Genomic DNA, 25,952 nt, shown 5'->3' with positions numbered 1-25,952 from the left:
TCATTACTGAGGATGTAAAACAGCTTTTTAGTGTCATTTATCGTATGAACCAGTGCATCAGGCTTTTTTTCCTATTTTCCTTCAGAAGTTACTTTAAAAACAAACAAATAACAACAACAAGATACAAACAAAACCCACCAAGACACAATCATACTATCTCTTAATCAACTTGAGTGTACGGGAAATGCAAGGTCTATAATTTAAAGACTAGTCAATACCTGAACTGGCAGGAAGTGATGGAGACCATGGAGTCCCTTCAAAAAGGGAGTACAATGATGTTTCCTGGGGGGCCATTGAGGGATTAAGTTCTGCTTTAGAGCTGGTTGTCAGGTTTTTCCCATATACCTCATTGAACACACTGTTATTTGGGTATCTTTCCTGAAAGACAATGACCACCAAGTTAACAAACTCACGCCAAAGCAAGAGATTTAAGAAAATGCAGTGTTCATGCTCATGGATGCTTATCTTAAGCCTTTCTTTGCAAGACAAACTTCTGAAGGCTTTTACTTCTGTTTCTTTCAGTTTTCCCATTTAATTCATTTGCCTTTTATTTTCCCTCACCCTTTATTTTGCTCTATGTAAACCACCTGGGTTAGAAAGTATGAATAATTTACTTGCTGAACAACAGAGCCCCAGAGACTTTAACATTAATGAGAAGTTAAACAATTCAAACTTATACAAGTCTCTAGTGTACCCTAATCAAAGCGGGGTGGGGAATAAAATCAAATACCTGGAAAACACCAATATATGGAAGAGAAAGGAAAGAGAAAAACAGACGTATTGAAATAGAACGGGAAAGAAAATACTAGCCCACAATAAAAGCACAAAGCAGGATGCTTCACTGTTTACGCACCTGATTGAGAGAGAATCCGGTGAGCGACAGGAAAGAGGATGAATGTGACATGAGCTCCGAGGGCTTCTCCAATAAGGATTTCTTCACAGTCCCGGAAAAAAAAGGTAGGTAAATTATGCCTTCCATTTTCTTAATATTAATTTTAAGATACCATCCAACCAAAAGACCACAATTTAAGCATACTTGTACTCACCTATCTTGTACAATTTAAAGCGTAGAAGATATAAATTCAAATCCGTGAATACCATGACACCAGATAAGTGCCAGTTGTCACAGGTGAGACAGAGCCTTCCTGATCAGCACCTCTAATCTGGCACAGAGATCCTGGCAGGGACCCTGGAAACTCGCAGTTTGGAGTGTTCACTAGGCAAGAACCTCAGGAATCCCTTTGTCAACAGTTGCATTTAAAATACTCTCAAAACAAGAAGGGGAACTGATCTGGCACTGTTTTCTCCCTAAATTTTTAAAACACTGACATTAATGACTTTTAAAAAGCCTTTAAATCCATTTGACAACTGGTTTTGTTAGCATGGTTCCTAACAACTCTATTTGTGGTATATATTAAAATAGTTGCTGAAGTCAAGCTTACATTTATTGGCCCTAAGAAAGTTATTAGGGGAAAAAAAGCTGAATCTCTGATGCTCACTGTCACTGAATTGTTGGTCAACAAAGCATTTATTAAACACCTGCTGCATGCAAGGTACTTTCACACACATCATTAACGATGTTAAATATAAGAAGGGCTACCGTAAGGTTTTTTTAAACATGAAAAAAAATCCACTAAAAGGCCCCCCTCCGCTTGTTCCACCATCAGCTTCATTTCCGACGGAAGGGGCAAGCACAACAGGAACTAAGAGATTAGGAAACTAGTGTACAGAGACGTGCTCCCCTGCCTGTCCCTCAAGCCACCCCAGCAAAAAAAAGCAGCAAGAAAGGCAAACACATAGAGGCAACAGTTTAGTATCTGGACATTCAACAACCTCTAGGCACTGCCATTGCACTACGACTGTTCAAGTGTCTAGGGGATCTTTTATTTCTGCTAACTTTAGTGGGGGAAGTGAGAGGTCTCTGTGGCCACTCACTCAGGAAAATTCTTAAGGGAACTTCGAGTGCCAGGGATGGCAGTGTGTCACGAGAGCCATTAAGCAGCTTTCAGTTCTCCTAATACTAAAATCAATGCACTTTAATCTTACGAATGTCTTCTTACCCCGTGTTTATGGGAAAGAAACGGCGAGAAAGTGGAACTCAAGAATTGTTTTATGTTTTATTAAGATGGCATGAAGGGAGTGGGGGAAAGACCTCATAGCATACATCTTTCTTACAGTCCCCCCACCTTAGTAAAATCTCTAAACAATGGCATTCTTTGAAATGCACACTGGGTTACAGAAGGTTATTTTTAAAAGATACCACTAATCAATTCTTAGACTTTATGTCATTCTAGTTATTTATCTCTGTGTTCACTCATTTATGGTACTCAACTATGTTTATAAATAGAGGCCTTTTCATTTTCACTCATTCTGTTTATGAATCTGGCTCTGAATTTAGATCAGGGCTCTTAGTTAACCAAACAGAAAAGAACCACATACTGTTCGGTAAAATCAATCTAGAATTTTTTTATTCAGTAAAACATCTAGAACATTATTTCATTTCATATTTTGAATACATGAGGAAAAATCTCACTGCTCCTAAACAAGAGTAAATGACACCTAAAATTCCTGGGTCCAGGTGGAAATGATACCTGAAAAGTAAGTTAACTGGCCAGCATCACATTCTGTGTGTGACCAGCCCTGCAGGATGCTTTCTGGATAACATGTAACAAAGCTATAAGATTTGGGGAAACTATGGAATCAGACATGTTTTGCTATGTTCTACTACCATTTGAAGGTTAGTTTGGGCAATCAGGAAATAAGTTTTAAAATTCTATAAAAAAAGGAAAGCCCTAGAAATAAGAAACCACCTATTCCAAGTACTACAAAATCTCAGAAAAGAAGTTGAGGTTAGAGCAAGAAGACTTATGTAAAATACATACAAAGAGGCTTCGTCCAGGAAGAGAGGCGAGAGGCCCCAGCAGAGCTGGGTAAAGATCAGGAGGGTTAGAAAAAATCAGCTCTTCCTCTTCCTCCAAGGCAGCCAGACTCTTTAACAGGTCCGGAGGAAGTAGAGGGGAGCCCTTGGGGTCCTAGTGACAGAAAGGATCACAGTGAGATGCAATAAGGGATGACAAAAGCACAAAGGAGTAGTGGCATGATTAGGGGGGATGAAGGCAACTAAAGTCAAGGAGGAAGAAGTAATGAATAGTGAGACAGTATTATGCAAAGAGGAAAAGGCTCTGAAACACCAAAGCAAAGTGACACGAGGACAATGGTAGAGAAAGATCGAAACAACAGAAAGAAGCAAAAGTAGTGACAGAGCAGAACATAAAAGGTTAATGTGGGAAGGGAGTAAAACAATGCAACGGAGCAAAGTGATTAGCCTATCTTGTGCTAACAAACAGAGAAACAGCTTTTTTAAAAGTTACAAAAACATACCCGTTTCTCATGAATAAAAAGCGCAAGTACAGGGAACTCCACTATCAAAGATAACTGGCTTTGTTCCTCTCAGAAAACAATTTGTTTAAATATAAACCTATTTTTAAACTTAGATGATTCAGCCCAACTGAGAGGAGCTTTGTCTCAGAATTCTCTAACATGCTGTGTTAGAGATTTCTGCACATGATTTCTCTGCCAGACCATCACAGGTCAAAATCAGGAACAGAATTCTTCAGCTCCCCCAAATCAAGCATACCATGCAATTGTAAAGAGGAGACCAAAAGCTGCACCCATTTACTCAGCAGCATTCTGCAGCACTAATGAAGCAGAGTGACCTTTATAAACACCTACTTGAGAAATTTAAGGACATGCATCCCCAGACCTAACTCTGAAGTGCCTGGTGATAGGAAAGGACACACACCTCAAATGGCATCCTGGGCACAGGATCCTGCTCTGGACGGAAGACTCCCGGTGACCGTTTGCCCCTGCGGTCCATGTTGGCTTGCTGTGCCATTACAGCTCTGCTATCAGCCATGCTGTAGGAAGAATCCCAGTAGAATTCTGGGATCTTGACTTCTGAGGAATTATGGTTATATGGCTCCATGGGAAAAGGCTTCATTTTTTTCTCTAGAGGCTGCTGCTGCATTACAGGAGGTTGCAATGACGGCTCAAACAGTTTTATGGGGTCTTGGGTTTGAAGGTAGTAGGGCTGTTTCACAGGCATGATTTTCCCTAATGGGCCTTGAACCTGAGGGGGATTCCACAGCTGTTTGGAGGCATCTGCCTGTTGATACTAAAAAAGAGATGCCTGTCACCAAGATGAGGATAAAATGCAATGTTACTTACACTCAGTACTCGGGAATCACAGAATGAATCTGAGAGATTTTACCACCACCAAAACTCTAGACAATGCAGTTTTGTTTACTCTAAGTTTTTCAATACACAGAGCTTTCTGGGAACAGATTAAGGGCACTGAACTCATGTTCTCTTTCAGTTCCATTATTTAAGAGGTTTAATAAATGAGGGTGTGAGTGTGGGTGGGTGCGCACACATTTCTCCTGCTTCAAGTGCTGTGGGATGACAAATTATTTAAGACTGGTATCATTAACACCTCATCAAGATTACGATACTATTTCCCTTCTGTAGTTTAGGTTCAAATAGAGGAAATTATTTACAGAAAATCCTTTTCTATAAAGCTCATAAGTAGTAGCAGCAAAGAATGGTAGTTAAGATCTATTGTCCTTTACAAAAGTAAAAGGGAGAACACCTGAACTTTCCTAAACAGCAAAGAGAAGACTTACGTGTTCCCATAATCATTACAAGTCTAAGCAAGAAGTAGCTGAATGCCTAACTAGTATTTTTTTTTTTTTTTTTTTTTTGTGGTACACGGGCCTGTCACTGCCGTGGCCTCTCCCGCCGCGGAGCACAGGCTCCGGACGCTCAGGCCCAGCGGCCATGGCTCACGGGCCCAGCCTCTCCACGGCATGTGGGATCTTCCCGGACCGGGGCACGAACCCGCGTCCCCTGCATCTGCAGGCGGACTCCCAACCACTGCGCCACCAGGGAAGCCCCCTAACTAGTATTTTTAATTAACCAAACACAGAACAATTTCAACCTTCCCCTCTCCTTACTTCAGCTGGACGGTACACACAACTGTGAATTACCTGCTGGAATCCAGAGTGGTGAGGAGGGCTTTTCCCCAAAGCCGGCACAGCTTTTGTAGGGGATTGTTGCTGCTGAGCTAGAGCCTGAACCTGCAACTGGCTTGTAGACTGTGCTGTTGGCTGAGCTGGTAAAGATGTAAGGGGTTGCTGGGAAGGTGGCTGTGGTTGTTGAGGTCCCTGGTTCATCGGCCCTGGTCCAGAGGGCCGTTGCTGGCTGTAAGGAATGTGGGACTGTTTCCCAGCTTGCACCTGGTTTCCTGCTGGAGAGTGAGCTGTAGGCTGAAGAAAGGTTCCCGGGACAGAAACACCAGCTGGGAAGGTGTAACCTGAGCCCATAGAAAATGCCACAGGAGGGGGGATAACATAGGTTGGGGGCGGGAACCCTTCAAAACAGAAGAACATAGCTTTAGTTCTAAGGAAACTTAGCAAAAGAAAGACAAAAAAATAGTATAGTCATTTTGGGCTGGGGTGGAGAAGAGGTCTTCTAATAAATTATAAAAGACAGGGATCAACCGTCAAGTAAGACTGATCAAGTGTCAATCTTTAACCTGATTTCAAGAATTAAATATAGACTATTGGCTGCTACTTCTATCCACGGAGGTAACTGGAGAATCCTAAAGGCAGTTTCTTAGATGCCATGGTTAGTGACAGGAATTCCTTCGTAATAACAAGCATACACTTGTACATAAACTACAGAGAAATGGCTCAAAAAACAATTTCATAAACATTAGGGAAAAGGGAACTAACTCCCTTATACCTTTTAACATTATGGTTTAGTAATGTCACTCAGAGTCTAAAATTTCTCAGTGGGTTAATAGAAACTCCTACACAGATGGAATTCAGCAGAAAAAACTACAAAACATATATTTTTACCTGGCCGGCTGGGAAGAGGAGGAAAGGCTCCAGGGTGATGAATGGGGATGAACTGGGAGTTACTTGCTTGACTTGGAGCTTGAGTTACAGGTGTTTTCCTGGCTTCAGACACTGGAGTCCTTCTTAATTCTGTCTGGGATTTTACCTATGACCAACCAGAAGCAAAACTATCTATAATAATCTGAAACTCAAACATGTCAGAAAGAAGCACCTACTCTCAGAAAGTATTTAAAATCCTACTATGTCCCCCCCGCCAAAAAAAGTATATGCTGCAGATATTCACTTCACCTAAATTAAAAATGGGAAAGTCAAATTATTTAATTGCCAAAAAAAAGTTATAAGGGCTTAGTTTTACTTGTCTAATTATTTTGCTTTCACAATATCATAAAAGTACGAAATACAGAAAAGACCTGAGAATTCATTTGTTTTACAAACGAGACACCTGATGCCAACAGGTTTAAAAAGCTGCCTATAATCTTAAGCCACTGTTATGGGCCCCATGGCCCTGTATTCTCTTAATGTACATGAATTATGAATGAATAATGACCACTAATCCACAGATGAGACACTTTTGGCCCTCAGTTTAACTTCATCTGGGCAGCTTTAAGGGTATCAGTCAGGCATCCACCCTCCACCCTGCAACCCTACCACCCCCAGCATAAATAAGGATACTTTCAGCAGTAAGAAACAGGCCTGAGATCCTACAGATGGAGCTGGAGAGAAGTAGATGCCATATGCACTGCTCAAGTAATGTAAAGATGAGTAAAGTGAGTAAAAATAGGTAGCATTTATAGAAAACTCAGGATGAGGTACAGAGGGCGGTGATATATTGACTACTGTCAGGTTTTCTTTAATCATCAATACTCAGATTTAAAAAGGATGAGACCAGAAAAGAGATTTTATTTTCCATCTGGACCTTTTGGGGAGGCAGTTTCAGAGGATAGAGCCAGAGCAGGCAGGAAGTGCTGAACTCTTTATCCCTAAAACACTGGTCCTGCAGCCTTATAATTCTTTTGTTTTCTTCCTTGCCTTTCCCCAACACCTCTCACTTTCTCTGTGCCTTTCCTCAATTTCTACCATGTTTTTCTCTGTTTCTTCCCCTATTATTAACCTTAAAACAGAACTACTATGTTCTTATTTCTCCCTTTCCCTGCAAAAAACTGTAAGGGAAATGCACTGCACGTAATGTTTATTTGCAAGCAGACTTCAAACCTGTAAGATTCCTCATGCCTACTGTAAATAAATACATTTGCCAAAACGTGTTAATAATCAAATGGCTACAAACATTAGCAGTGTTAATAAAACCAGCACAGAGTAAAGACCTTTTTGTTTATATGAAATCATCTGTACCTCCCTGGAAAGGGGTGTGTGTGTGTGTGTATATATTTAAAAGAAAAGTCACAAATAACTGAGCAGTGTTTATCCTTTCCCAGCAAGAGACTTGGGTTCTTGCTTTACAAATTCCCATGAGCCAGGATAACACTGAGGTTATATAATGCTACTAGCTGGGGCCGGTATAAATGTCAAGGAAAATAGCCTCATCTTTCCCCAAGAATATATTTTATTTTGTATAGTGAATCTGAAAAACAAAAAACAAAAAACCACCGTGTAAGCCTTAATATACTTGGTTCTATGGGATCTATAAAAGACCCCAAATTTTCCACTATAGCATTAATAAATCACAATTATACCTTCCAAAGAAAATGTAATTCTTTGTGAAATTGATAGCTCTGCAACTGGTTATTCCCAGCCACTTAAACTGGAGAGAACTGACAAAAATCAGGTTGAGATTTTTTTCACTCACATTACAATTCCTGAGAGTTGGTGGAGTACCCATCTACCATAGTTCTTTACATAACCTTACTATGCAGCCTTCTAAGAATGCATTGAAGCTTCCAGAATAGTCAATTCTCAAGGCTTTAGGAACAAAATGAAAAATCTTGCCTTTTGTGTGAGCCTTCCTCTACCTGCTTTATAGTTCAAATACAGCTTACCTGCACTGCCACATTCTGCTTTCCTGTTTCCTGTAACTTTTCTAAGGTGCATTTCTTGGTTTCTGTTTTCCTCTTGTTGTTGTCCTTCTTTCCATCATTCTTAGTTACAGTTATTCCTTTGCTATAGTCCCTTCTCACCTCTTTGGGAGGAAAACTTCTTCCTTGGTCTCTGTTCACTTCTCGTGGCTTAATGTTCTCTTTGAAGGTGACCACTGGTTTCTCTCCTGTGTCACAGTTGTTGCTTAGATTTCGGCCTGTAGACAGCACTGATTTCAGTCCTGGGTTCCCATCCACAGCCAGTGACTCTATGATGGTTGTTTCTTGCAGAATGAGGTTCTCTTTGGCTTCACTGGGCTCTTCCAGTATTAACTCTGGGATTTCTGTGATAAACAACAATTTCCCTACCTCATTTTCACACTGAATCAGCCTAAAAAAGTAAAAATAAATCCATATATGAAAAACACAGATCTAAAAGACAGTAACAACTGAACTGTGTATGGGTCCCACAGCCTTAAAATGTGGGAAACAGCAGGGTATAACGGTGTGGATTCAGGTAACATAAAAAGCAGTTATGTAAACTCAGATTCTCATTATCCCACTGAACATCACCACCACACGTTTAATGTTCTCTAATAAGTACAGCTACATTTACTCAGCATGTTTTAAGCACAAGACACTAGACTAGGCCCTTGAAGTAGCTATAATTCCTGTTTTATAGGTGTGAAAACTGAAGCTCAGAGGTATTATGTTTATTCAAATATGCAACCATGTGAGTGGCTTACAGTATAATATGAACCTGAATACAAAAATGAATATGAAACAGTTACTGACTTTGGAAAGGTTATAATCAACCACAGTGATCCTAAGGACACACACCTGGGGAAGTGGCAGAACTGGACACTGAATTCAAATCTATCTGACTCTAAAACCTATGCCCTGTCTATTACACCAACTACCATACCTGCTTTATATTTAACTAGCACCATCCTGGTCTGTCTTGACTGAAACTGACCACCATGCCCCTGTCAATACAAATCACCATAACTGTGAACACACAATTTAGTTAGATTTATATAGATGTTTATAAATTGGAGAAAAAGCTCATGATAAACAATGGCGACAAGGCAAACTCCTCTAAAATAGGCAGTGTAATGAGAGAACAGAGGTTAAATAAAGAGATACGTATGATCACTAGGGTCATAGTTTGATGCTGTGTTACCAACATCTTGACTTAAGAGTTTACAATCAATAGCATTACACCAAGTCTAAAACTCATGTGGGGGCTGTGTGTGTATCCGGTGAGGAATACCTTGGCTGATTATCTGCGATCCATTTGCCTATAGAGATCAAGCGCTGCTGTCGTATTTGTCTTTGCTGACCCTCTTTGTCTCCTGTAATACCCTGGTGGCCTTTGGAAAAATCCAAGTTCCTAAAATTGATATAAGCAAATTATAGAAAATTATACCTAATGAACTGCAATGGCTTCAGATTTTTCCATACAGGTTAGCTATTTAATGTAAGCAACTGCATTTGTTTGAATTTATTTACGCTCCCAAAGACTGTAAATACAATGAGGCAAAGTAGAAAAGACAATATGCAAAATTCACTATATTAATGTGATATTTTTACTTATATTTCACTTTCTCACAGAGGAGCTCAAATAAATCACCATCTTTTATTGGGAAAGATTCTTTTATCCTAAGAATAAAGTTTTCATTAACACTAACCTTGCATTATAAGTAACTTACTTCAAATGACCATGGCAATGCTAAGGGTCTCTGAAATGCCTATTCTAACAAATAGTAGTAATCTATCCACTTTAAGGTGGCCCAATCTAAATCAGAAAAAATGTATACATATCATAAAGTACATAGAGCAAAGAACTAACTGACGTTTTAGAAAGGTAAGTCAACCTAAAAAATAAGGATTTTTCAGATTTCTCATTAAGCTATCTTTAAAAAAAAAAAAAAAGCAGCAGCATCTAAGAATTGCTAGGCAGTAGGTCAGATACTAAGGATACAAAGATAAATGAGAAATAGTCCCTACCTTAAGGAACAAATAATTATGATTTAATCTGAAGAAATAAAAGCTAAACAAAGAATAAGAGAAGCATAATAAAGAAGGGTTAGTTTCTTCCGATAAGCTTTGAAAAGGTTTCACAGAGTTAAGTGATACCTGAGCTGGACCTTGGACAGGTATGGTTAAGTGCTAACAAGGGAAGGGCAAACGAGGAAGTGGGAATGTTCTAGGCATAGCATGAACAAAGTTTTGGAGGAATAAATATACAGAGCTATTCAAGTACAGGACATAGTGTATGTATAATATGTGTAAGTATTGGAGGGGAGGAAGGTGAAAGTGGCAGGAAATATGACTGAAAAACTAAGCATTTGGACATTAAGCTAAAAAAGGTATTATAACAACTGAGGATGGGTAAATTGAAGTTTTTGTATTAGTAATGGGACATCATCAAGCCTGTACTTTAAAAATATAATTACTGAAGCAGAGTAGAATGGACAATATAGGGAAGTTGATTAGGAAGCTTTTTAATACGCTAGGTAAACAGTGATAAAAGCCATCTACCTGAAAGAAGGTCTCAAAGCCAAGAATCCTTGTAACTCAAACTCCTCTGGAAGTGGTGTAGCTACAGAAGGGCAGAAAACAAGATTTGTAAATATCTTAATTAAAATATTGTCAGTCAGCAGGATATTACTTCTTAAATTAAAAAAGAGTATTTTTTAGACAGAAAGAAACTATAATGCTCATAGTTCTCTGCTCTTCTTTATAGTAATCTTGATAGAATAACTTACCTGTCAAACCCCTGCATGTTGCCTTTGGGCCCTAGACATTGTCCTAATACTCACCTACTACTCATTGCTGAGGAGGATGGGTACAATGTACTTTTTTTCCCCCTAGCAGCCTTAAAGATTCAAAGCCTCGGATCCATTAATCACAATGTTTAGGTTATCTCCTTGTTAACTCAAAGTATTGAATACCAACATTGACAACACTTGGGAGCTTGTAAGAAATACAGAATCTTGGGCATTATCCTAAACCTACTGAGTCATAAACTGCATTTTAACAAGATCCCAGGTGATTCATTTGCAAATATGATGCTTGAGGGGCACTGATGTAATGGAAGAAAAATAATCAGAAAGGAGTCAACTACGGATTGTTCAGTGCAGGATTATTTATAATGGGGAAATTTTTTAAGCAAATGGACAATGATAAAATAAATTATCAGAGCCACAGGACGGAATATTAAGCAGCCTGTAAAAATCATGTTCCAAAATGTTTAAATGACAAAGGAAAAGGCTAACAATGTAGTGTTAAATTATAAAGCAGGTACAAAGTTGTATCTGATATCAATCACATGCAGGTTGTGTGTATGTACACATAAGTAAAAACCTCAAAGAAAATACACTATCATGTGAATAGTACAGAAAGTATCTCTGTATGAGAGAATTAAGGGTGACTTGTGTTATGTTTGTATGTCCCAAATGTTCTATGATAAGCAAGTATTACTTTGAAAGAATAATGTTGTTCACATTAGTTCCTTAAAAAAAACTGCTAAGAGTGAGGAGGAAAGGAAGATGGAAAGAATCTGAAGGTACTACTACACTCTCTAGACTCCTATGCAAATGTAGCTAAACAGGAGAATAAGCTGCTGAGAGAACTGGAAGAACATTACCTCTATTTCCACCCACTTAATCAATATAGAGCTCAAAGTCACTTCTGAGTTACTACATTTAAAGTCAAACACTTAAGAACAAAACCCTGTTTTTCTCTGGCGTTAAGCCCACTATTAGTGATGGAGAACAATGTCAGCGACACAGGTTAAGGTAGCCCTTACCATTAGTACTTGAAAGATCCTCTTCATGGGGATGGAAACTATTCAGAAGAGAAATTAGCCAAGGCCAAATGCTGTAAATTAAACAGATAGTTCAGACTTTATTTTTGCATGAAAAACCAGAACACTAATAAGCCATGAAAGTGTTACCTATAGGACCGTGACTATGTATTTTTCCCTTGCTTCAGCATTTTAAAGGCTGTATGATTTCCTAAAACATATTTCCAAATGTGTCTAGATAAGATACACCAAAAGGGCCAAATTTCCATGATAGGGACCTACTACTGCAGATCGTTTCCCAGGCTCCTAATTTAACAATTAGCAAAATTAATTTGTCAGTTTTAAACATTGATATTTACTGAGAAAACTTTGACCAGAGAAATAGCACATTATGTTTTTATAGTTTTCACATACATTATCAGTTGTGGAACCCATTACTAGTTTTTAATCTGTGATGGGGGTGTGGTTACATCATAGTCAAATCACATTCTCTGTTCAAAGTGATGACTATGCCTTTTTATGATACAACAAAATCCACACATTGCTGTAATATCCTTACCTCTGTTTCCTAATACAAAATTTTTGCCAAAGTTTGCAAAATATTAAAAAACATTCTTAATATTTCGTTAAAATATTAAAAATAATCACGATCTACTGAAGGTAACATTGTTTTCTTGAAATATTTAACAACCAATGTTGGCGAAAAGTGTGTTTTAAAAAAAGAAAGCCCAAGGTGAGTTGCCCAGGATAGAGAAATTGGATGTACATCACCATATCACAGAAAAAACCTGGAAGCTGACAACTATTTCTGACAGTTTTACACTTTGAAATATGGGAATATGCTGCTTAAAAAAATATAAATGAATAATATAGAAAAAATATATAAGGAAATAAACACTGAAGAATAAATGTCTGCTACAAGTCTTTGGGGACGTAACGAATTACGAGACAGTTGAAAAGAAGGTTAATAACCCAAAAAAGAATGTTAGACTAGAACAACAATATCTTTATGCAACAAACATGAAATCTCAAGAAACAGACTACAGAAAAAGAGTGTGAGAAATGATTTAATGATATATTGCTTTACCCCACTGCAGGTTACTTAAGTCTAACTTTGCTTTCTACAAAGGAAAAAAATACATCACTATTTCATGCATTTGTTAGCTTAAGATAACATGCTCTCAAAAAAAGTACAGAGGAAAACAAGTTCTAGAAATTGTCAAGGCCCAAAAGCAAGAAACTGAAGGTTATTTGAATATATATAAAACTTTGAGTTCACAAAGAGGAATTGTTTTTTTCATCATTTAAAAGATATAAATGAAGATTATTACACCTTGATATATCAGACATATAAGGAAAATCTTCAGTTTTAGAGAAATACCCCACACTAGCCTAAAATGAGTAGTAACATAATTTAAGACAGAATGAAATACCTGCAAGGCCATAATTCTAAAGATCCCAACAAATCTAAGAGAAGGAAGGGGGAAGAGAAAATGACAGGGAAGAAAAAGGAAAAATGTTTGTAAATAAACTATTCCTTCTGGCTGAATATCCTTTGCAACGATAAGAAATGGGAATGCACCGGGAGTTCCCTGGTGGTCTAGTGGTTAGGACTCGGCGCATGGCCCGGGTTCAGTCCCTGGTCAGGGAACTGAGATCCTGTAAGCTGTGTGGCATGGCCAAAATAAAATTAAGAAGAGAAAGGGAAAAAAAAGAAAGAAAAAAAGAAAGAAATGGGAATGCACAGAATGGGCCTAAAAGATCACTGTATAGGAACAAAAAACTGAATAAAAATATCAAAGCTGCTTTCACAGCATTACTGATATAAGTTACTGAACCAAACACAAGTTCTAAAGTACACACGGGAAGGAAAAATGTATACCTCTGGTAGAGAAATGAAAACCCGGTGCAAGAAAGCAATGCCTAAAAATATGTATGACTTACTAATACCTACACTGGCACAGAAAGGAGATGTGTAGTATGCTGTACTATGTTGCTAAACTCTATTCATGACAATGTCAAAAATGAAGGTGCTTAAAGTTAGGTTTGAGGGGAAAAGAGGAAAGAGAAGTATGCAGTAAGAGGGATCACAGGGTCTTAAACGTGGCTTGGACATTTTCTAGGTTGTGACCTTGGTCAATGTGTAGATACTGGGCCACAAAGCAGATATTTCAGAGACTCTCCTAATATCCACCATCAAAATATGCAGGGGAAAAAAAATATATGCAGGGGAGGAACTTCCCACTCACTGCAAAGCCTTACTGGAAATATTTATTCCTATAATCAAAGGTACACTGAAAGCTTTCATTTGTCACTGTAAAATGAATAGTTCCTAAGAACTGTCAGAATTATTCTGAGTAGAAATTACAGAGAAAATAGTGAGAGCCAAAATAACTTCCAATCTTCTATGCTTAAAACAAATATAACTCAAATCGGGTGTTACTAAAAGGCAACAAACAGCTTATGTACAGAAAAGAATGGAAGAAGTAAAAATCTCTTCCCTTCAACTCCTAAGCATAAAATTGGGGCATATTATAATGAATAAGAAACAAACTGGTTTTATTTCTATTTCATTTTGAAATGTGAAAAATGCCTTTTCCCCAGGATGGCAACCAGGAACAGGGGGAGCACACAGGGAGTCAGAAATCCTTAAGATTGTGCCTCACATGAAGAATTCAAACAAATAAATAAAAAGCATACAAAGAAGTCTTCAGTTCAATTTCTAGAGAGTAGGTGGAAAATACAAAGTCTTCCATTATTCCAATACTGTTTTAGAAGGCAGTTTCTACATATCTGAATATCAAACAAACAAAGCACACAAGCTAACATGAAACTCTGAGACACTTACTACTGTCTTTCATCCACCACTGCCTCCTGAAAGACCCTGGGTCTGAGTCTCAGCCAGTCCATGGAGACCTTGACTGCAGGTAGGGGATAGGCATTGTAGGATTCCTCCTGAGACTTGTTCTGGAGAGGACACTTGCACAGGATGCCAAGAAAAGACACTGAAAGAAAAAATGTGTTCAGAGAGCATAAGATATTTGAAATTGTGTACCAGTCCGAATTAAAATATTATTATGAGCCTCCTGCTGTATCCTACTTAATACTTAAAATATCTTACAGCTTCTTTCTAAAAAGCCATTTTCTTTCCTATGTTAAAAATGTTATAGATACAGTTGATGAGGGGGTGTCAGCAGATAAAAGGACAGAACTTAGGGTTTAGGCCTCCTGATTCGATATTAAGAAATGTAGGACACTTTTTAATGTTACTAATGCTTTGTTATAATGATGAAAATGCCTAAGATCATGCTTTCCAAAGAAGATGGCACAGAAAGTTAAATGATTTAATACTCACTAAAGAGGGCCAGCAACTGTGTCCAACACAGCTGCTCATCTTGGCTATAACTATGCTGTTCCGTTTCATTGCTAAAGTCACGAAGGTGATGAAGTTGAAACAGGTTAATGACAGTGACGTGAACTAACTGCTGAGAGTTGAAAGCTTTTTGGAATAGCAGCCTCTGTAAAAGAAGACAGGAATACTGAATATATTATCAGGAACAGAAGCCATCTTTGACACAAGAATTAAACTGGCAGTCTGCATTTAAAGCCACAAAGGTAACATTTATAGATGAGTATTTTAATTGAGTCTGACATGGTCTGATGTCTCTCATGTTGACTTTTTGCCTTGAAAGGATTAAACCCAGACACCACAGAGCTGTTTGAGCTGTTTTTTTTTTAAACAATACTTTTTTCCATGAGAAACTATACATATATATTTTATAATTTTACAAAATACATTTATTTATTTATTTATGGCTGTATTGGGTCTTCGTTGCTGCACATGGACTTTCTCTAGTTGCGGTGAGTGGGGGCTACTCTTCATTGTAGTGCATGGGCTTCCCATTGTGGTGGCTTCCCTTGTTGCGGAGCACGGGCTCTAGGCGTGAGGGCTTCAGTAGTTGTGTCACATGGGCTCAGTAGTTGTGGTGCATGGGCTTAGTTGCTCCGCAGCATGTGGGATCTTCCCAGACCAGGGCTCGAACCTGTGTCCCCTGCATTGGCAGGTGGACTCTTAACCACTGCGCCACCAGGCAAGTCCCTGTATATTTTTTTAATATGATCTGAGACAAACATTTTAGGGGACTATCAATAAATTTATACATCTTAATCCATTAGAAGCTGTTTTATAAGAGATGCAAACATACTAAAATATTAAACTGGGACCAATGACTAGAAAGTAGGTGCACAGAGTGAAAATCAAAATTTCAAATAAAAAGACTCAAAAAATATGTTTTGAACTCTTGGCACCTAATAGGTGACTTAAAAAATTTGTCATAAGATTTACTCTTTCAAAGGCTTGACACATTTAAAGAAACTTATTTATTTATTTTTAATATTTTTTTATTTATTTAATTTTTGGCCCTGTCAGGTCTTAGTTGCAGCATGCGGGATCTTTTGTCACAGCGTGCAGGCTTCTCTCTAGTTGTGGTGCGCAGGCTCCACAATGTACAGACTCAGTAGTTGCAGCACGTGCGCTTAGCTGCCCTGAGGCATGTGGGATCTTAGTTCCCCAACCAGGGGTTGAACCCACGTCCCCTGCATTGGAAGGCGGATTCTTAACCACTGGACCACCAGGGAAGTCCCAAAAGAAACTTATTTATAAATGAGAGAGACAGCAAGAACATATCTGGAACACAGGGTAAATGGTAAACGAAAGCAATCATTAACAAGTGTTATAGGTGCTTCAACAAATTATTACACTTACATTTTCCCCTATTAGAAAAGCATGTTCTTCATAATCAAATTTCTTTTACTTAATAACTAGGTGTTCACAGTGACCTGCTAATAAGCACTATATGGAAAAATTCACCTACATGCTCTCAGTTAGCCTTAACTTCATCACCCTTCTACCTTAATATCTACAGAAATTTAGATTACTCCCATATAAAATATTTTTCAAACACAAGTTCCTAACAAAGTTGATAGCTATTAGAGATAATACCTGGCTTTGCCCTACACTTTAGCATAGCCAAGTACTCTCCCTCCCCAGGGAAAATTTTTGGAGAAAGTGGGCGATTCACTGTCACTAGCCTTATGGTGGGAAATAGAAAACTACTTACAGTTCTACCAGCAGTGACAAGAGATCCTACCATCTCAGAAATTTACAGCTGCCTTTGTTTAGCCTATTCTGAGATTTTTTTTTTTTTAGAATCTGAAATATCCAGAATAAGTTCTATAATTCTACTAATAAGACCTTTCACGTTATCATTGGAAAACAATACAATTCTACTTTTCTTTAACTCTGTTCTCCCTATCATCTCTGTTTCCTCGTCATCTGCCTTTCCAGTATATACATCAAGAATGCTCACTCCTTTTCTAAAGATATCGACCATTTTTCTTTCCTCTCCTCTACTCCGAATGTCCTGAAATGCTATCTCTTCTCCAGAGTTCTCCCACAAAACTTCTCCTTCAATGTCTACATCCAACCTTATAGATCAAGCTGATCGTTTACAGAAATGCATAATATTGGCATGAGAATATTAATTTGTATTTTTCAAAAAGCATTTTTTCCTGTAAGTATAGTTTATAGCAATGTATCCCTTGTATCTATAAATCCACTGGCATTTATTTTAGAAGGTGATGTCCTACCGAACAAATCCTAGCCCTTTAAAAAAATTTTTCTAGTGTATGCACAGAAACATTAAAGCATATGAGTGCAGCCTAGTACTAGCAAATGATAATGTAAGTTCATGAACACACAGACTTTGTCTTGTTCTCCCCTGTATATCTCTAAGAGCTTCAGAAAAGTACACAGTAGACAGTAGGTACTCAAACACTTAGTGAAGGAATAACCCAGACCTTTAGAAGTAAATATGTAATTATTCAGTTGTAATTTCATAACATTTGGATTGTATTTTAGTAAACAAGAGGAGTTCCCTGGGAACAAAATCAAACTGGAACTGACTTATTGTTCCTCAAAGACACTTTCAATAGCAGTTGAGGAATATACTGAACTAAATACCATTAAGAAACAGCACACATTTAACAGACAGAAAAAGCCTTGTATGTCAATTCCTAAATCCCAGGCCTTAAGTCCTTCAACGAACCTCAAGTTGGTACACGTTTCTGCTTAGTAGCTAAAGACTTGCTAGTTAGACAGATACACTGATGTTTACATGTGGATAATACTAATTATCTATAAAGGCTTTAGAAATACTTACTCAACTATGCTAAAATTTCACTCCAACAACTTTCTTCTGACATTTCAGTACTGGGTGAGGTTTAAAATAGATCTGCCTCATACTATGTTTAACTTCAGAGTGTTGGAATGATATTTCAAAGTGTATTTTAGCAACTGCCCACATACACCCACCAGAACTTCACATTCAGAAATATATCTGAAGAGAGTATTAGTATTTGAGGTTGAACCAAATACAAAATTGACTAGATTCTATACAAGAATAACTTACATAGAGAAGATCTCACTAAGGTAGGTCCCCCCTTCCTCCCCATTTAGGGAGTATATCTTTCACAGAACAAGAGCTGGAAGCAAGATCAAAACGTCTTCTGGTCCAACTCCCTGCTAGTTAATGGGACTGCATCTAAACCATCCAAGAAAGATGGCTGTCAATCCGACTCTTAATCTCTCAAAAGAGAGACCCCCTCAGTAACCCCCTACAGTCTTCATTTAATTTTAAGATTTTATTTCTGACCTCAGGAAGACAAAGGTGTGTTATTTTAAAATAATCCTTCATAGAACTGAAAACTTATAATGAAACTATTTAGCCTTGTTTGTTCTTTCTAGGCTGAACAGCCTAGGGCTTTAAAAAGTTGGTTGTTTCTTTCATGTACCCAACTCTATAAATCATGGGCTAAATTTAAATAGGTCACTAAGAGAAGCAAAGAACAGAAGGGGACTCTAGAAGCTTATTTTAAAACAAACTATGTCTATTATAGTTATTTAGTATGATCTCTTACACAAAAAGTATCAGCTAAAAATGACTATCTGTAAAAACTATTTCACACTGACTATATTTGGCTAATTTATTATCTCAACTGTCTAAGTTCAACAATCTCTGGAATGTGAAACTTTTATAATACTTATAAAACTGTAAAGTAGTTACAGACAATTCCCCAAGTGTATAGATACTCAGAAGTAACCAAGAAATATAAAATGTTCTTTGAGACTGTCTTGTTTACTGTTGATTCTAGTGACTAAAACAGTGACTGATACATACTAGTCAAGTATTTGTTGAATAAATGAACTAAAAATAAAATTAATACTAATACTTAATTTTGACTCCTCCAATATTATATAAATTATACTACATTTAAACTGCCAATTTAATATACTAGTAAAAAATTATTTTCATATATATAAATAGAACAAAGGTTACTTAATTTTATCTCCTTATACAAATTAGTACAACATATTCCTGCTGAATGAAACTCTCATTACATTCCTTCAATCAACCACAAACTCTGACAGATCAAAGCACAATGAGAACAACGTGCTCGGTTTGCAGAATGGGATTACTATCTATGAAGTAGGTAACAATCATATCTAAATACAGAAACCATCAAATGTAGGACTTCCAAAACTGAGAAAAGAAAGGTGCTTGGTCTGAGAAGGAAGGAGGAAAAACTGTTTTTTCCCACTATGATATTTTCTGCCAAATGATATTTTCAGCTACTTAGTGAAAACACTGCTGCTGTATTTCTTTATATAGACAGCACCTCAGTTTAAACTGAAGGAATGCTGTATGCAAGAATTTCACATGCTTTAAATTTAGTTTTTATCAACAGTTTGCAATTAAGTAATGACATAAAAAGTGGGAGTAAGCCTCCTCCAAATCTTACGCTTCCTCATTTAGACAAGACAAAAAATTCTCTATTTAAAAAAATCTAACCTTAAACTGTTCTTCCAATTTCTCTCGAAGAGGGCTCAACTTTTCCAAGCTCTTACTCAGGTACACATGACCATGGAACTTAATAAAGGCTTTGATGAAGTCAGAAACACCCCATTTGGTTTTCACCTCATCCCGGCTGAAACGAAAGAAAAACTTCCATGAATCTTAAGCAACAAAATGGCTAAAACCTCTTACAGGAGACTTCGATTTGCAAAAACACATTATTTGAGCACCTGTGACTCAAGGAGAGGATTCGGCAACTGACTGACTTTTCAACTGCAACACACTCAGATGAGTCAGTACTCAGCAGCCTGTACTCCTCCACTGGGAACAAATCAGAGGCTGACTGGTTGAAATTCAGTGATGACTACATGCAAAACTATTGTAATGTATATGTTTAGAAATTAGGCAAACCTAAGAGAAGAGAAGCATAGGTAACTGGCCATTATTTCTTACATGCCCAAATTTGAGGGGTAAAGGCTACCAGGTTACAAAGTCCTCTTGGAAAAGTCAACCCTACCTTTCCAGTGCTTTAGAAAGTGCTTTTTGTAGATTAGTAGAGGCAGCTGGGAAAGGGAACTTCACAGCAATGCTTCTGCAGTAGTAGAAAATTGTGGTCAGATGGTCTCCTTTGGAAGAAGCTAAGATAGCCAACTGATTGTAAGGCTGACCTAGAGGAGAAAGTTAAGATTCTAAAGCAACCCAAAATGCATGAAGTCTTGCTATCAGAACATAGAAGGTCAGTTTTTAAATCTTTATATTAACAATGGGGAGTATTTTATGAAGTAAATTTCATGACTACCTCATTAAAAATGGCATAATGTAAAACACACTTCAGCTATGGTACGTATTGTATTTAGGTTGAAAAGTCACATAGTTAGGATGAAGAGCACAATAAGTTCAAATAAGACTTCAGAAAGGGCTAGACAATAAATATTTTTGGCTTTGTGGATCTAAGAGTCTCCATCACAACTACTCAACTCTGCCATTGTAGTGGGAAAGCAGCCACAGACAACATGAAATAATTTGTCCAACTGCCCTCCCTGCCTTCAAGCGGCTCCTTTAGAATTTAAAGGACTTTCAACGTGGCTTAACAAGAATGTAGATCACCAAACATCTACAGTAATTTAATTCAAGAATCATTGCTAATGCCTATCTTGGGAGCCATCAAAGGACAAAAGCATTATCTTTTAGTAATAAGAGAGGATTTTTCTAGGAGGGAAATGATGGTATTAAAAAGAAAATTAGGGGGCTTTCCTGGTGGCGCAGTGGTTGAGAGTCCGCCTGCCAATGCAGGGGACGCGGGTTTGTGCCCTGGTCTGGGAAGATCCCACATGCTGCGGAGCGGCTGGGCCCCGTGAGCCATGGCCACTGAGCCTGCGCGTCCGGAGCCTGTGCTCCGCAACGGGAGAGGCCACAACAGTGAGAGGCCCGCGTACCACAAAAAAAAAAAAAAATCAGGCACGTATTTAAAAAAAAAAAAAGAAAATTATTCTATAAGTAATTAAGGAAGCCAGAGCTGTTGAAACAATTTTAGATCACATTAGGAGATATTCTATTTATATTGCTTTACTGACAATCATAATATTAGTTTAAAAAATTTATTTCCAGTTACAGAGAATGTACAGTTAAAAGGAAAAATATAATAATCAATACCAAAACTCAACGTTTTTTTTGGTTTCTTAACACTTGAAAGATGAGCCTTGAACTATTTACCATTTTTCTATATCTAGAGTAAAGTGTCATAATCAACCACAAGTTGACATGGCCCACTCACCATTAGAGGGGACAAGCTGAGCCGCATGCCTATAGTAGGACTCTGCCTGGCTGGTCTGGTTTCTGTATCGAGCTGAGAGGAGGAAAAAGAAAGTTTAGTTTAAAAACAAACAAACAAACAGATAAAACAAGCATTAGGGTAATATTTCCAAAACAGCTATAGTTTAACAATTTAAAATTAATAAACACATTAAAATTAAATTAAGATGATTAAAGAAAGAAAATATTTTAAAACAAATTAACTATAGGATTATGTGTGAAGTGTCTATCCGGCCTTCCCTATTTGGGACATTCAGCATGTAACCAATTTTAAAGCTTACCTAGCCCCCTTTTTCAGGTCCTCTAGTGTCATGCATCACCAGCTCCCACTATGGACTATGCTGGTGACCTGGAGCCGGCCCACAAGAAGGGGTGAGTTATATGGCACTTAAAAACAAAACAAAACAAAAAACACTATACAATATGATCTGAAATTTATGTATTTCTTCAATATCTTATAAAGTGATTTTGAAAAATGCTTCATACCGGACTTCCCTAGTGGCACAGTGGTTAAGAGTCCACCTGCCAATGCAGGGGACACGGGTTCGACCCCTGGTCTAGGAAAATCCCACATGCGGCGGAACAACTAAGCCTGTGCACCACAACTACTGAGCCTGCGCTCTAGAGCCTGCAAGCCACAACTACTGAGACCGTGTGCCACAACTACTGAAGCCCACGCGCCTAGAGCCCGAGCTCTGCAACGAGAAGCCACCACAATGAGAAGCCCATGCACCACAACAAAGAGTAGCCCCCGCTCGCCACAACTAGAGAAAGCCTGTGTGCAGCAACGAAGACCCAATGCAGCCAAAAATAAATAAATCTTCTTGAAAAAGAAAAATACCTCATACCTATTGCAATATTATTTATGTGTGTGCAAAGAATACATTGAAAGCAAAACCAACCTAAATATACTACTCACTGAATCTCCCTATAGAAATTTTAGTGCTTACTTTCATGTGACCTCTCATGAAGTCAATGATTTATGACATCAAGAAATCTAAAATCTTTGAACTTAAAGCAGTAATGCTCTCCATTCCTTGTTATTTGAGGACAGCCAAAACATAATCCCATAGTTAATTTGTTTTACAACTCTTTTAGGTCACCTTAAAGGAATGAACAAGAATAAATAAGTTATATAACATTCCCAGATAAAATATATAAAATGGAAATACAAATCTAACTGTAAAGAGGAAACAATTAAAAATGAGCTTTTAATGCACTGGTAGGAAGGAAAAAAAGGCAATCTAAGCTTCAGAATGACTAATTTTTATAAACCCCACAATTCCAAAGGAGTACAGACTTTAGAAAATATTACGGTACCACTCTGAAAAATTTAGCTTTGGTTACATTTTTGCTGGTTTATTATTTGCCTACATCTGCATAAAGTCTGAATAAAATTTAAATCTGAATATGGAAGTTACTTCCTTCAAGATCCTTTGCCAATCCCAAAGCATTCCGAAAATCTAGGTTCCTTAAAATACATTTTATAGTTTCCTCTTATGACAATTTAAGTTGTGTGTGTATTTTTAAAGGAAAATAATTTCTTTCTGTGACTACTCCAAAGAAAAGCATGAATGCATTATCAATTCCTTCACACCAATGGCTCACCAATGTCTCCAAGGTGGACGAGGCAGTGCTGGCAGATATAGGAACAGGAGCTAGACTGTGGCTTCACTATGGCGCTGGTATGCGTCTGTTTATTGCTGATAATTCCCAATTGGGAAGACTTCACACGGCATGGTAAATCTACATTAAACACTGTACACAGTTCTTGTAATAACTAAAAGGAGAACATAAGCAAGATTTAGTATTGAGTCAGAACTGGTAAGTCAGAAGTGCTCTAACAGTAAAGTTTGCATGTGTAACTAATATCACATACTACTGACACCTGAGATAGGATAACCTTTCATAGGATAACTAGTAACATTCATTACAAATCACATCTTTTGAGTTCTCAAGTATTAGAGCAATCCAAGATGCACATCTAAAAGGAAAAGCAGCATTAAAAAAAGGACCACTTAAGGGGGGTATTCAGACTCATTCAGCAAGCAACTCCATGAAATTATCTATCTATCTATCTATCTATCTATCTATCTATCTATCTATCTATCTATCTTCTTTTCCTCTTAGAAACAAACAAAACCCATTAAACACTGGTGGTTGGTTACAAATTTGACTTAAATACAAACCAACATATTTGGCAGACTTCAGGAGTTTCTTGAGACTTATTTTGTTAAGCCCAAGGTCAACCTGTGCCTTTGCATACACAAAAGATCTCATGGTACTACAGATCTGGAAGGAACTTCCGATATTACGTAGAGCACCCACTCTTTCTTCCTTTCTTCTCTAGTCTTATGGTATAAGAGGGTTCCTCTTCCCTGTCAGAGATAATTTCTCTGCCTGAGCATGCTATTTCATTCTTGTCTGTCTCCAGCCTGTCATCCTCTCATTTTTTAAATCTACTTTCAACTTCTCAAGCTTCTTTGCTGTGGCCTATAAAGTGCTGCCCACGAAAAATAAACAATAAGTATTATTATAAAAAAACCCACAACACACAGAACGAAAGCACTTTCCCTTGACTCTAGATTTCTCCTTTAGCAGCCTTCTAATGTCTCTTCTTCTTCTGAACCAAATTCCTTCAAAAGATTCCACGTGTCATATCTACTTTCTCAATTTCTGTTCACTCCTTAGTCCATTATGATCTGACTTCCACACAACCCCTTCTTCTCTCCTCATTCCAACATCCACAACCACTCTACTGAAACTGTTGTCTGTATGACAACTGGTTATAAATAAGCAAATACAATGGACATTTTCTAGTCATCATCTTACTGGATCTCTCTGCTACATTTAAAACAGTTGATGTTATGGTTGATCATGGAGCTTTTCTAGTTCTTTTTATCTTGCCAATCATTTATTTTCAGTGTCCTTCATTCAAAGGCTTTTCTTCTCCCACCTTAATCCCCTCAAGGGTTTCATTCTTGCCCCCCACACAGCTCTTCACATTCTAGTCTCATTCATTCAAGTATTTACTTACAAATATAATCATTCACATATTTGTTTACTGTATCACACACCATGGTAAGCAATAGAGACACAGAGATGAGTAAAATAAAATTTGTGTCCTTAAAGAGTTCATAGCTAAATGAGCAAGACAGGTATATAAAGTAGGGAGGAAACAGCAGGAGAGAGGAGGAAGGGAGGGAAAGATACCAAACATGACAGCATAAGCCAACAGAATATTCTTCATTTATAATAAACTTCATTCCCTGGGTTATTTGATACATTTGTCTCACTTTCTCCTTGTGATAAACTGGTAGCAATACAGTATGCAGATATGAAGCTCCACTTTTTCAGATGGGGATACGAAAACAAAAATATCGAGTCATTTGACTAAGGTTACAGAATTAGAAATATCTTGATTCTATCAACCACTCTAATATGTGCAGAATTCACAATACAAAATAAAACACCTTGAGCACCCAACTCAGAAGGATATAAAATGTCCCACCGTTTTCCTAATATAAAAACCACCTCCATAACCAAATATAAAATCCTGTATTCCCTTCTCATGAAGCATAGCAATTATCTACATCTTTACTTATACCTGTACATTTCTAATGGGCAAGAAATTTGCTGACATAAAACTGAGTGAACAAAATTAGTGCCCAGAATGGCTAGAGTCTGGAAATATAAAAAAGCAAGAAGTACAAGAAAGGAACAAAAAATGGAAGAAACCCAAAAACTGATGATTGTGGAAGATGGCAAGAAGAAACATAACACAGCATAAAGAACTGAGTTCAACAGGTACTTAACAGACTGGAAAATTAGGCAAGGTTGAATATCTATCAAAAAGAAAAAAGAAAGTTCATGAAAAGTAAATCAAGCATGGTTGAAACTTCATGTGAATGTCTTATAATAAAATTTTTGCCAGAACCCAGGAGTTGTAGGTAGAGATACCAGAAAAGTTCCTGCTGGTTCAGGATTCCAGGTGAGAGAACGCTAGTTTAGAGGCAGAAACGAAGTGGAACTAAAGAAGAGAAACACATGTTTAATAAGTTGAACAAAACTATATTTGGCAATTATTCGGTGAAAACTCTTTTATACTATTAGCTCTTCACTCTACACTAAGAACTGAGAAATAACTATGAAGATACAGAATACCATCTTTTAACTTACTATAGAAACTTAATGATAATGCTTTCTTTTGGGCTCCCATTTTCTTAGAACAAGGACTACTCTACTGTTCTGTTCTTTGATGTTTTTTAAAAAAACCCATACTGCATGATGTTACATCTTTACTTCGATTGGGAGTTTGGTTCTGACTCGAGGCATCATGCTTTTATTTATTTATTTATGTAATTTTTATTGGAGTATAGCTGCTTTACAATGTTGTGATAGTTTCTGCTATACAGCAAAGTGTATCAGTTGTATGTACACATATACCCACTCTTTCTTAGATTTCCTT

The 25,952-nt window shown here is 37.5% G+C and overlaps 1 protein-coding gene across 9 annotated transcripts in view; it reads right to left on the bottom strand.

Moving 5' to 3' along the window:
• SMG7 (SMG7 nonsense mediated mRNA decay factor) overlaps positions 1-25,952 on the bottom strand; it is a 70,207-nt gene that overhangs the window by 2,804 nt on the left and 41,451 nt on the right. For 2 of the 9 annotated variants that reach the window (XM_082663460.1, XM_082663462.1), the window contains 16 exons: positions 23,093-23,264; positions 21,447-21,518; positions 20,190-20,340; positions 19,670-19,805; positions 15,115-15,277; positions 14,608-14,764; positions 11,763-11,833; positions 10,493-10,553; positions 9,222-9,341; positions 7,913-8,339; positions 5,919-6,063; positions 5,046-5,428; positions 3,803-4,174; positions 2,883-3,032; positions 854-934; positions 219-378 (listed from right to left, as the gene is read on the bottom strand). In XM_082663460.1, the coding sequence (XP_082519586.1) occupies positions 219-378; positions 854-934; positions 2,883-3,032; positions 3,803-4,174; positions 5,046-5,428; positions 5,919-6,063; positions 7,913-8,339; positions 9,222-9,341; positions 10,493-10,553; positions 11,763-11,833; positions 14,608-14,764; positions 15,115-15,277; positions 19,670-19,805; positions 20,190-20,340; positions 21,447-21,518; positions 23,093-23,264 (2,821 nt within the window). Of the gene's footprint in view, positions 1-218; positions 379-853; positions 935-2,802; positions 3,033-3,802; positions 4,175-5,045; positions 5,429-5,918; positions 6,064-7,912; positions 8,340-9,221; positions 9,342-10,492; positions 10,554-11,762; positions 11,834-14,607; positions 14,765-15,114; positions 15,278-19,669; positions 19,806-20,189; positions 20,341-21,446; positions 21,519-23,092; positions 23,265-25,952 lie in introns of those variants that run through there. The other 7 variants (XM_082663463.1, XM_082663465.1, XM_082663464.1 and 4 more) reach the window with 5 other exon arrangements.

This window comes from Grampus griseus (assembly GCF_964374135.1).
Source record: "Grampus griseus genome assembly, chromosome: 1".
Classification (NCBI taxonomy): domain Eukaryota; kingdom Metazoa; phylum Chordata; class Mammalia; order Artiodactyla; family Delphinidae; genus Grampus; species Grampus griseus.
This window is presented reverse-complemented; position numbering and strand designations above follow the sequence as displayed.